Here is a 12,472-nt window from a genome sequence, read left to right as displayed (position 1 = left end):
AGATATAAACAGTCAGACCAACGTGTGATTTAATCCATTTATAGGGCATTCCCAGGTCGCATATACCCAACTTATGGACACTCCTGTATGTAAACAAGTTCCCATTAATTAAATTCAGTTGTCTAATGTGCATAAATATGTTCGCTCCATAGTGACAGAACGAGTTTCCTCTCCTCTTTAAACAACTGTTCTTTCTTATGTTTTAAGTGCCTATGATCCATTTATTAACATTGTTCTATTTTATTATTTCATGTATTTGTTTCATGATTAGTAACAATGTCAAAAGTTATGGGGAGAAGGCTGGAGAATGGAGCTGAATGATCAACCATGATCAAATCCCTTCAGACCCCAACCTCACCTCATCCCCTCATCTCTCACCCAACCATCTTTCTGTGGTGTGCCTTCAACATCAGTCACTCTGAAGGGTGTGCGAGCAGACTCAATGGCCCAAATGCCCTAATGTCTTATATTGTGAGGGTGTGGTTGCCATATCGAGTGATTTTGGTGCATTTTCCAATCAATTTAAGAACAAAATTGACCTATGGATGTCATTAAAACAGAGCCTGTTCGTTACCAGAGAATGGCCCGCACTATTTTAATTTAAGTTTAAGTCAGTGGGTTGACCACTGTGAGAGTTCTGCTCAGAAAATGGCTAGATGAGCCATTTTATGTTCCAATTTAACTTTGGGGAAGCGTCGTTGCAGTGTTTCCTTTTCTAACAAGCTGCAGGTAGGAAGGGTTAAGCTAGTTGGTTTAGTTCCCGCACACGCCACTGTATTTCTGTTTCCCCTCTCTTCCCCACCACCCTGACCCTTTGCCCTCACCCCACCACCACCACCGCTCCTCCATGTCTCTGTAATCAGCAGGTAGCTTGCTTCTTCAAGCTTGTGAGCCGCTGTCCTTTAATCTGCCAGCAGGAATGTGCAGTGCAAGTGGGACTTGCTTTGATTTTTCTTTCCTTCCCAATGTCTTTTATGTGGCTCCCCTTTGCAGCTTGGCTGAGATCAATGCCTCAGTACATCAAGGACTGCAAGCAGGAGGAGGAAATTTGTTGTCCATGTCTTATCTTTCTGTAACTCAGCTACTGCTCTGCAAGTTGTTATGCTGCCAGACACAAAATTACATCTTCCAGCAGCCATTCACTAGTTGCTTCCTTCAACCCAAGAAGAAACAGTGGTGAGCGGTTAGATTTTTAATCATGTGGTAGTCAGTTCAATCCCTCTCTTTGGCAGAAAGTTCTCACATGAATAAGTCCTTGAATCTTTGGGTGCTGAATATGAGAAACCAATTAATTGAAATACTAACCTAGGTGAGCAAGAGATGTGTTGAAGTCAGCTCCGTGTTATATGTTTCAGGAGGCTTGCCTCTTTTGGTAGTAAAATTATTTCTGGTTACCATATGAAGGTTTGCATGATGAGGTTCAAGTCCAATGGCTATGCTGTAAACTGCCATTGGTTCCTTTAAAACACTGGACCAGATAATATTGCACTCATTTCTCCCCCTCAAATGAACTATTTATGCCTTTGATCCCAAGTGTTCACTTGTGAAACATTCTGTTGGCATGATGTAAATTAGGAACTCAGTGGGTTGAGTAGCATCTGTGGGATGGGGGAAGAATTTTTTGTCAGTGTTTTGGTGTCAGGACATAGATCATGGAGGGAGAAAATGAGGAGAAGGGGAACAGGGAGGAAATGAGGAGAAGGGGAACAGGGAGGCAAAGAGGAGGAGGGGAACAGGGAGGCAAAGAGGAGGAGGGGAACAGCGAGGAAATGAGGAGGAGGGGAACAGAGAGGAAATGAGGAGGAGGGGAACAGGGAGGAAATGAGGAGGAGGGGAACAGGGAGGAAATGAGGAGGAGGGGAACAGGGAGGAAATGAGGAGGAGGGGAACAGGGAGGAAATGAGGAGGAGGGGAACAGCGAGGAAATGAGGAGGAGGGGAACAGAGAGGAAATGAGGAGGAGGGGAACAGAGAGGAAATGAGGAGGAGGGGAACAGGGAGGAAATGAGGAGGAGGGGAACAGGGAGGAAAAGGCCAGAGGTGATTGGTGGACTGAGAGGCAGAAGCGGGTGTAGAAGGGCAACAGGCAGATTGAGCCAGGGAGGAGAAGGTGAGAGGTGAAGTTCAGAGGCTAGCTTCTATCACGTTACGCCACATTCCAACATCTACATTCGCTGTGCCTCCATGGTTTGAATTACTTCTGATTTGCCATCTATTGTTTAGCGGTGAACTTGAACAACCATTTCCATATACTCCACCTGTATTTTAGATTAACTCCAGTTTGCAAACGTCCCTAGGGCAACTTTTACCTATTACCTTACCCAATTATGAACCAATAGTTAGCAAGTTAATCTTGAGCTACTTTCAAAAGATAAAGAATGAGGAATTAAGACTTCTGCCTTTCTCTTTTAGAGTAAAAGATCAGTGTTGTTACTGTCTGTATAGATTTGCTATAGATAGTGATGAATATAGATCCTCTTGCTAATGCAGTACCTATAAAAAGTATTCACTCCCCCCGTCAAAGTTTTCATGTTCTACAACATTAAATCACAGTGGATTTAATTTGGCTTTTTTTGACACTAATCAACAGAAAAAAAAGACTATTTTGTATCAAAGTGAAAACAGACCTCTACAAAGCGATCTAAATTAATTACAAATATAAAACACAGAACAATTGATTGCATAAGTATTCACCCTCTTCAAGTCAGTATTTAGTAGATACTCCTTTGGCAGCAATTACTCAGTGTGTGTGGATAGGTCTCTATTAGCTTTGCAAATCTGGACACTGCAATCTTATACCATTCATCTTTACAAAACTGCTCAAGCTCTGTCAGATTGCATGGGGATCATGAGGGAACAGCCCGTTTCAAGTCCAGCCACAAATTCTCAATTGGATTGAGTTCAGGACTCTGACTTGTCCACTCTAGGACATTAACTTTGTTGTTTTTAAGCCATTCCTGGGTAACTTTGGCTTTATGCTTGATGTCATTGTCTTGGTGTGTGGCCAAGCGGTTAAGGCGCTCGTCTAGTGATTTGAAGGTCACTAGTTCGAGCCTTGGCTGAGGCAGCATGTATCCTTGAGCAAGGCACTTAACCACACATTGCCCTGCGACGACACCAGTGCCAAGCTGTATGGGTCCTAATGCCCTTCCCTTGGACAACATCGGTGGCGTGGAGGGGGGAGACTTGCAGCATGGGCAACTGGCTGGTCTTCCACAACTTTGCCCAGGCCTGCACCCTGGAAACCTTCCAAAGTGCAAATCCGTGGTCTCATGAGACTAACGGATGCCTATACATTGTCTTGCTGGGAAAAAAAAATCTCCCAAGTTGCAGTTCTTGTGCAGACTGCATCAGGTTTTCCTCCAGGATTTCCCTGTATTTTGCTGCATTCATTTTACCCTCTACCTTCACAAGGGTCTTCCAGGGTCTGCTGCAGTAAAGCATCCCCACAGCATGATACAGCCACAACCATGCTTCATGGTAGGAATAGTGTGTTTTTGATGATGATGTACAGTGTTTGGCTTATGCCAAACATTGCATTTAGTCTGATGGTCAGAAACCTCAATTTTAGTTTCATTAGACCATAGAACCTTCTTCCAGCTGACTTCAGTGTCTCCCATATGCCCTCTGGCAAACTCTAGTTGCGATTTCATGAGAGTTTTTTTCAACAGCAACTTTCTTTTTGCCATTTTCCCATAAAGCTGTAACTGGTGAAGCACCTGTTAACAGTTGTTGTATGCACAGTCTCTGCCATCTCAGCCACTGAAGCTTGTAACTCCTCCAGAGATGTCATAGGTCTCTTGGTGGCCTCCTTTACTAGTTCCCTAAATGCACAGTCACTCAGTTTTTGAGGATGGCCTGCTCTAGGAGGATTTACAGCTGTGCCATTTTCTTTCCTTTCTTGATGATGACTTAACTGTACTCCCAGGGATATTCAGTGACTTGGAAATTTTCTTGTATTCTTCTCCTGACTTGTGCTTTTCAATAATCTTGTTGCGGAGTTGCTTGGAGTGTTCTATTGTCTTCATGGCGTGGTTTTTGCCGGGATACTGACTCACCAGCAGCTAGACCTTCCAGATACAGGTGTAATTTTACTACAATCAATTGAAACACCTTGACTGCACACAGGTGATCTCCATTTAACTAATTATGTGACTTCTAAAACCCATTGGCTGCACCAGTGATAATTTGGTGTGTCATATTAAGGGGGAGTGAATACTTATGCAATCAATTATTTTGTGTTTTATATTTGTAATTAATTTAGAACATAAATAGAACATAGAAATCTGTAGCACTTTACAGGCCCTTTGCCACACAATGTTGTGCCAACCATGTAACCTACTCTAGCAACTGCCTAGAATTTCCCTAGTGCGTAGCTCCATATTTTTCTAAGCACCATGTATCTTTCTAAGAGGCTCTTAAAAGGCCCTATTGTATCCGCTTCCACCACCGCCGCCAGCAGTGCATTGCACCAATTTAGATCACTTTGTAGAAACCTGTTTTCACTTTAACACGTAAGAGTCTTTTTCTGTTGATCAGTGTCAAAAAAAGTCAAATTAAATCCACTGTGATTCAATGTTGTAAAATAATAAAACATGAAAATTTCCGGGGGGGGGGGGGAGCGGAGGTGAATACCTTTTATATGCACAGCAAGTGACTCTGTAAAAAAAGGTTTTTTTAATAGGACCAATATCATATCTACCACATTCTCCAATGATAATATATGACTAGCAAATTAAAAGTATGCCCTTTAATTTAAAAGCAGACTTCAATCCCTGCTAAATAGGACTATGTAAATAAACTTTGAAAGATGGTCTATCTACATGGAATCACTAGAAGGACAGCAGATGCTGGAATCTGGAGAAATAAACTAAATACTGAAGGAACTCAGCAGGTCAGGCAGTATCTGTGGAAGGAAATGGATAGTTGCTCTTTTGGACAACTGACATTCTTAACGTACAATTTCAATTAATTTTGGAAAATTAAAGCATTTGGTTACTCATGCTGTGTCATCTGAAAGGCCTAGATAGAGTGGATGAGCAGAGGATGTTTCCATTAGTGGGGAAGTCTAGGACCAGAGGGCAAGGCCTCTCAAGGATGCCCCATTAGTTTAGAGATAAGGAGGATTTTTTTTTGCCAGAGGGCAGTGAATCTGTGAATCTCCAGAGGCCAAGTCATTAAGTATATTTGAAACAAAGGTTCATACGCTCTTGATTAGCAATGGCATCAAAGTTTATGGGGAGAAGTCAGGACAATAAGATTGGGAGGGAAAATAAATCATCCATGATGAATGGCCTAATTCTGCCTCTATGTTTGGATAAAGAAGGCGCTACTGAAGGTGTGCGACAGGTTACTGGTAGTCAAAAAACAAAGGCATTCAATTTTAAAACATTACTAATAACACTTTTATTTTGAAGTAAATTGTGGTAAACTATTGCTGCAAATAATGAAAAGGCGAGCAAAGGCAAAGCAAATTCATGTGATGTGCCCTGCTGGTGCACTGCAAAATTGGCGCATTTGGTGTTGGAGCTGTGCTGGTTGGAGTGAACAATTCAGAGAAGAGAAAATGAGGCAGAGGAGTTCCGATGCCTGTCCAACTAATCCAGGTGCGAGGGTGGATCGCTCTAAGCACTGAGCTGATTTGGAAAGGTCAAGGACGGCTTCTTTGCCAGCAAAGTCTAGGTCTGAAGCAAATCTCTGGGTGTCAAGCTCTAGGCCCGGAGCGTTTCATTGCGGCGGAGCCCGGGTCCTAGTGCAAGGCATGATCTGCTGTTTGGGCAATTTAAATGTCGACCCTGAAAGACTGGAAAGACAGTGTGCCCAGGGCTGAGCGAGGTTGGATGGCTCTGGATGCTGAGCTGAGTTAGAGAGGTTGAGAACGGCTTCTTCGACCACAAAATCTAGGCCTGGAGCGCTTCGCTGCAGAGGACCTTGGGTCCTTATGTGAGGTACGATCCACTATTCAGACAATTTAAACACCAGCCCGGATAAACTGGGGAGGCTCCACTCTCCATAGCACTAAGGCTGTGAGACTGCCCCAGCTGCTGTGCTTCATGTCTGTGAATTTTGCAGCGATTTGCCCCGCCAATACGATGAACTGAATACCGAGGCTTTGGGCCTACTCTGGGCTGCTCCGGGGATTTGGATCGAAGGACTCAATTTGGGTCAGAATGCTGTTGCTGAACCTGGCTTCTATTGTCTGCATGATAGTGTTTTTTCTCTCTCTTTCTCTGTGCGCATTGAGGGTTGGTCTTTAGTAATTGGGCTCTTTCGGATTTCTTGCTTTTAGGCTGCCTGTAAGCAAACAAATCTCAAGGTTGCATAACTTATACATTCTTTGATAACAAATGTATCTCAGAATGTCTTAAGGTATTATGGTCTTATGACAGTTTTAAGCTGAACTTTCTTTTCAGACGTGCTCGTCTGTGTTATCTGTGGTGCAGAATTTCAAACTGCAGGGCGTTGTCAGTAACACTCAAACTATTGATTATCTTCAGTCTTAATTTTTTACCATTTTGGTTTCCTTGAAGGGAGAACCTTGCATCATGGGGGAAACAAGGATATACAAGAGACGTCGCCCGGCAACACAGTGCATTTTGGGGAAGAAATACAGAGAAGTAGTGACTTCAGTGCCTTGTAACTGCACCGACAAGGACTTTGAGTGGTAAGTGCCTTTGTTGATATTTCACATCCTCTTCTTGTTCGACACTCTCTTAACGCTGAGAATAAAATGCATCCTCTGTCCATCTCAAGTAGGTGGAGAACCCTTTGTGGGAACTGGCAACTCTGCCACAGGTCGGTCAGGAGGTGTTTGAAGAGGTGAGGGGGAGTTTAGAAGGTGGTGTGCTCCATTGGCCATTTGTATGGCACTTTCAAATCCAGATGGCAAAGCATCCCAAGGTTCTCATTGTGCCACCCCCGGATGTTCCTTTCTTGAGGAAGTGTGGATTTTACATCTTACCACTGATACCTTGAAGTTTTTTTATGCATTGCTTCCTCTGTTCCTATGGTAGCTTCTTTCTTTGATGGATCTCAAAGTGGTGTGTCCTTATCAGGAGTCTAGTGTCAAGGATTTGGTCAACTTATTAGGCCTGAGTGAGCGTAATTATTGCTGACATGTGGGAGAAGTCACTGATAGGGGTTTGCCTTTTCTGCCAGTAAGTTTGGGAAATGATGGGAAGCCACCCCCTTGAGTTACAACATATAAAAATGCTGCAGGGAATCAGCACATCAGTCGTCATCTATGCCTCTTCTCTACGTGTTAAATCTCTACTTAATTCTTGTACGCAACAAGCAATTTATTAGAAAGTCCCTTGATCATTGTGTGCAACCTCTCCACCTGTTGTTAAAAGCTGGGATAATTTTCGGAGTCTAGGCTCAGAACACAGTATTTTTACCAAGAAGTTTATGCAGGGCAGGATATCCCAAAGCACTTTATGACCGATTGAAAGTATGGTCTTTGTTGTAAAGCAGGAAAAATGACAATCAGAAACAACAGTATTACATAGACGGTGATAAAGATTGGGTCTGAGAGCTACAGCATTTTTGTTTGTCATCATATAGTCATAGTCATAGTCATAGTCATACTTTATCGATCCTGGGGGAAATTGGTTTTCGTTACAGTTGCACCATAAATAATAAATAGTAATAGAACCATAGAAGCTGGGTGGCAGTGTTAGCTGTGAGGAGGATGCTAAGAGGATGTAGGGTGACTTGGATAGGTTGGGTGAGTGGGCAAATTCATGGCAGATGCAATTTAATGTGGATAAATGTGAAGTTAGCCACTTTGGTGGCAAAAATAGGAAAACAGATTATTATCTGAATGGTGGCCGATTAGGAAAAGGGGAGGTGCAACGAGACCTGGGTGTCATTATACACCAGTCATTGAAAGTGGGCATGCAGGTACAGCAGGCGGTGAAAAAGGCGAATGGTATGCTGGCATTTATAGAGAGAGGATTTGAGTACAGGAGCAGGGAGGTACTACTGCAGTTGTACAAGGCCTTGGTGAGACCACACCTGGAGTATTGTGTGCAGTTTTGGTCCCCTAATCTGAGGAAAGACATCCTTGCCATAGAGGGAGTACAGAGAAGGTTCACCAGATTGATTCCTGGGATGGCAGGACTTTCATATGAAGAAAGACTGGATGAACTGGGCTTGTACTTGTTGGAATTTAGAAGATTGAGGGGGAATCTGATTGAAACGTATAAGATCCTAAAGGGATTGGACAGGCTAGATGCAGGAAGATTGTTCCCGATGTTGGGGAAGTCCAGAACGAGGGGTCACAGTTTGAGGATAGAGGGGAAGCCTTTTAGGACCGAGATTAGGAAAAACTTCTTCACACAGAGAGTGGTGAATCTGTGGAATTCTCTGCCACAGGAAACAGTTGAGGCCAGTTCATTGGCTATATTTAAGAGGGAGTTAGATATGGCCCTTGTGGCTACGGGGGTCAGGGGGTATGGAGGGAAGGCTGGGGCGGTGTTCTGAGTTGGATGATCAGCCGTGATCATAATAAATGGCGGTGCAGGCTCGAAGGGCCGAATGGCCTACTCCTGCACCTATTTTCTATGTTTCTATGTTTCTAAATAGTTAAATAGTAAGACGTAAATTATGCCAGTAAATTATGAAATAAGTCCAGGACCAGCCTATCGGCTCAGGGTGTCTGACCCTCCAAGGGAGGAGTTGTAAAGTTTGATGGCCACAGGAAGGAATGACTTCCTATGATGCTCTGTGCTGCATCTCGGAGGAATGAGTCTCTGGCTGAATGTACTCCTGTGCCCACCCAGTACATTATGTAGTGGATGGGAGACATTGTCCAAGATGGCATGCAACTTAGACAGCATCCTCTTTTCAGACACCACCATGAGAGAGTCCAGTTCAATCCCTACAACATCACTGGCCTTATGAATGAGTTTGTTGATTCTGCTGGTGTCTGCTACCCTCAGCTGCTGCCCCAGAACACAACAACAAACATGATAGCACTGGCCATCACAGACTTGTAAAACATCCTCAGCATTGTCCGGCAGATGTTAAAGGACCTCAGTCTCCTCAGGAAATAGAGACGGCTCTGACCCTTCTCGTAGACAGCCTCAGTGTTCTTAGACCAGTCCAGTTTATTGTCAATTCGTATCCCCAGGTATTTGTAATCCTCCACCATGTCCACACTGACCCCCTGGATGGAAACAGGGGTCACCGGTACCTTAGCTTTCCTCAGGTCTACCACCAGCTCCTTAGTCTTTTTCACATTAAGCTGCAGATATGTGCTACAGCATTCCTTTAGTTCCTGATAAGACGTAGGAGCAGAATTGGGCCATTTGGCCCATTGAGTCTGCTCTGCCATTCAATCATGGCTGATCCTTTTATCCCCTCCTCAGCCCCACTCTCTGGCCTTCTCCCCGTAACCTATGATGCCATGTCCAATCAAGAACCTGTCAATCTCTGCCTTAAATACACCCAACGACCTCTACAGCTGCACGTGGCAACAAATTCCACAAATTCATCGCCCTTTGACTAAAGTAATTTCTCCGCATCTCTGTTTTGAAAGGGCGCCCCTCTATCCTGAGGCTTGTCCTAAACTCTTCCACCATGGAAAACATTCTTTCCATATCTACACTGTATAGCCCTTTCAATCTTTCTAAATCCTTCTAAGTTCCAGTGAGTACAAATGTTCCTCATATGATAACCCTTTCATTTCCAGAATCATCCTTCTGACTGTCTCCGGACCTTCTCCAAAGTCAACACATATTTTCTTAGTTGAGGAGTCCAAAACTGTTTACAATAGTGAAGGCAAGGCCTCACCGGTGCCTTATAAAACCTCAGTATCACATTCCTGCTCTTTTACTCAAGACCTCTTGAAAAGAATGCTAACATTGCATTTGCTTTCCTCACCATGGACTCAACCTGCAAGTTAACCTTTAGGGTATTCTGCACAAGGACTCCCAAGTCCCTTTGCATCTCAGATTTTTGGATTGTATCCCCATTTAGAAAATAGTCTGCACATTTACTTCTACTACTAAAGTACATGACTATGCATTTTCCAACATTGTTTTTCATTTGCCACTTTCTTGCCCATTCTCCTAATCTGTCTAATTCTTTCTGCAGCCTACCTGTTTCCTCAACACTACCTGCTGCCCCACCAATCTTCGTATCATCTACAAACTTGGCAACAAAGCCATCTCTTCCGTCATCTAAATCATTGATATACAGCATTAAAAGAAGAGGTCCCAACACCGACTCCTGTAAGAACACCACTAGTCACTGGCAGTCAACTAGAAAAGAATACCTTTATTGCCACTTGCAGCCTCCTATCAATCAGCCAATGCTCTAACCATGTTAGTAACTTTCCTGTAATATCATGGGCTCTTAACTTGGTAAGCAGATTCATGCGTGGCACCTTGTAAAAGGCCTTCTGAAAGTCCAAATATACAACATCCACTACATCCCCTTTATTTATTCTACTCATAATTTCTTCAAAGAATTCCAACAGGTTCCTCAGCAAGATTTTCCTTTAAGAAAACTATGCTGACTTTGTCCTATCTTGTTCTGTGTCACCACGTATTCCATAACCTCATCCTTAACAATTGACTCCAACATCTTCCCAACCACTGAGGTCAGGCTAACTGGTCTATAATTTCCTTTATGCTACCTTCCTCCTTTCTTAAAGAGTGGAGCAACATTTGCAATTTTCCAGTCCTCTGGAACCATGCCAGAGTCCAATAATTTTTGAAAGATCATGAATAATTCTTTCATAATCGTTACCGCTACCTCTTTCAGACCATAGGGTGCAGTGCATCTGGTTCGGGTGACCTATGTACGCTTTGGTCTTTCAGCTTTTCGAGCAACTTCTCCCTTGTAATATTAGCTGCACTCAGAATCTGAATCAGGTTTGTTATCACCAGCATATGTCGTGAAATTTGTTAACTTAGCAGCAGCTGTTCAATGTAATACATAATATAGAAGCAGAAATAATAATAATAAATAAATAAGTAAATCCAGTACTGCAATGAGTTATTACAGTGTACATATATTGAAGAGATTAAAAATCATGCAAAAAACAGAAATAATAAATATTAAAGATGTGAGGTAGTGTTCACAGGTTCAATGTCTATTTAGGAATCGGATAGAAAAGAGGAAGAAGCTGTTCCTGAATCACTGAGTGTGTGCCGTCAGGCCTCTGTACCTCTCGCCTGATGGTAACAGTGAGAAAAGGGCATGCCCTGGGTCCTGGAGGTCCTTGATAATGGACGCTGCCTTTCTGAGACACTGCTCCCTGAAGATGTCTTAGGTATTTTGTAGGCTAGTGCCCAAGATGGAGCCGAATAAATTTACAACCCTCTGCAGTTTCTTTCAGTCCTGTGCAGTAGCCCCTCCCATACAAGATGGTGATGCAGCCTATCAGAATGCTCCCCACGGAACATCTATAGAAGTTTTTGAGTGTATTTGTTCACATACCAAATCTTTTCATACTCTTAATGAAGTATAGTCACTGTCTTGCCTTCTTTATAACAGCATCAATCTGTTAAGACCAGGTTAGATGCTCAGAGATCTGGACACCCAGGAACTTGAAACTGCTCACTCTCTCCACTTCTGGCCCCTCTATGAGGATTGGTATGTGTTCTTTCGTCTCACCATTCCTGAAGTCCACAATCAACTCTTTCATTTTACTGACGCTGAATGCGAGGTTGTTGCTGTGACATGGCTCCACTGGTTGGTATATCTCGCTCCCGTAGGCTCTCTCATCTCCATTTGAGATTTTATCAACAATGGTTATATCAGCAGAAAATTTAAAGATGGTATTTGAGCTATGCCTAGCCACACAGTCATGGGTATACAGAGATTAGAGCAGTGGGCTAAGCACACACCCCTGAGGCGCACAAGTGTTGATCGCCAGTGCGGAGGAGATATTATCACCAATCCGCACAGATTGTGGTCTTCCGGTTAGAACATAGAACATAGTACAGCACAGTACAGGCCCTTCGGCCCTTAATGTTCTGCCGACCCTCAAACCCTGCCTCCCATATAAGCCCCCACCTTAAATTCCTCCATATACCTGTCTAGTAGTCTCTTAAACTTCACTAGTGTATCTGCCTCCACCACTGACTCAGGCAGTGCATTCCACACACCAACTACTCTCTGAGTAAAAAACCTTCCTCTAATATCCCCCTTGAACTTCCCACCCCTTACCTTAAAGCCATGTCCTCTTGTATCGAGCAGTGGTGCCCTGGGGAAGAGGCGCTGGCTATCCACTCTATCTATTCCTCTTATTATTGTGTACACCTCTACCATGTCTCCTCTCATCCTCCTTCTCTCCAAAGAGTAAAGCCCTAGCTCCCTTAATCTCTGATCATAATGCATACTTTCTAAACCAGGCAGCATCCTGGTAAATCTCCTCTGTACCCTTTCCAATGCTTCCACATCCTTCCTATAGTGAGGTGACCAGAACTGGACACAGTACTCCAAGTGTGGCCTAACCAGAG

The 12,472-nt window shown here is 43.5% G+C and overlaps 1 protein-coding gene across 1 annotated transcript in view; it reads left to right on the top strand.

The window, feature by feature from the left end:
- Window positions 1-12,472, top strand: part of LOC140185993 (VPS10 domain-containing receptor SorCS1-like) — an 837,248-nt gene that overhangs the window by 653,754 nt on the left and 171,022 nt on the right. Inside the window, exon 16 of the mRNA XM_072239817.1 lies at window positions 6,530-6,663. Coding sequence (XP_072095918.1) covers window positions 6,530-6,663 — 134 coding nt within the window. The remainder of the gene's footprint in view (window positions 1-6,529; window positions 6,664-12,472) is intronic.

Source organism: Mobula birostris, chromosome 21 (genome assembly GCF_030028105.1).
Source record: "Mobula birostris isolate sMobBir1 chromosome 21, sMobBir1.hap1, whole genome shotgun sequence".
NCBI classification, from domain to species: Eukaryota; Metazoa; Chordata; class Chondrichthyes; order Myliobatiformes; family Myliobatidae; genus Mobula; species Mobula birostris.
Note: the sequence above shows the minus strand (reverse complement) of the source record. Positions and strands in the feature narration are given on the sequence as shown.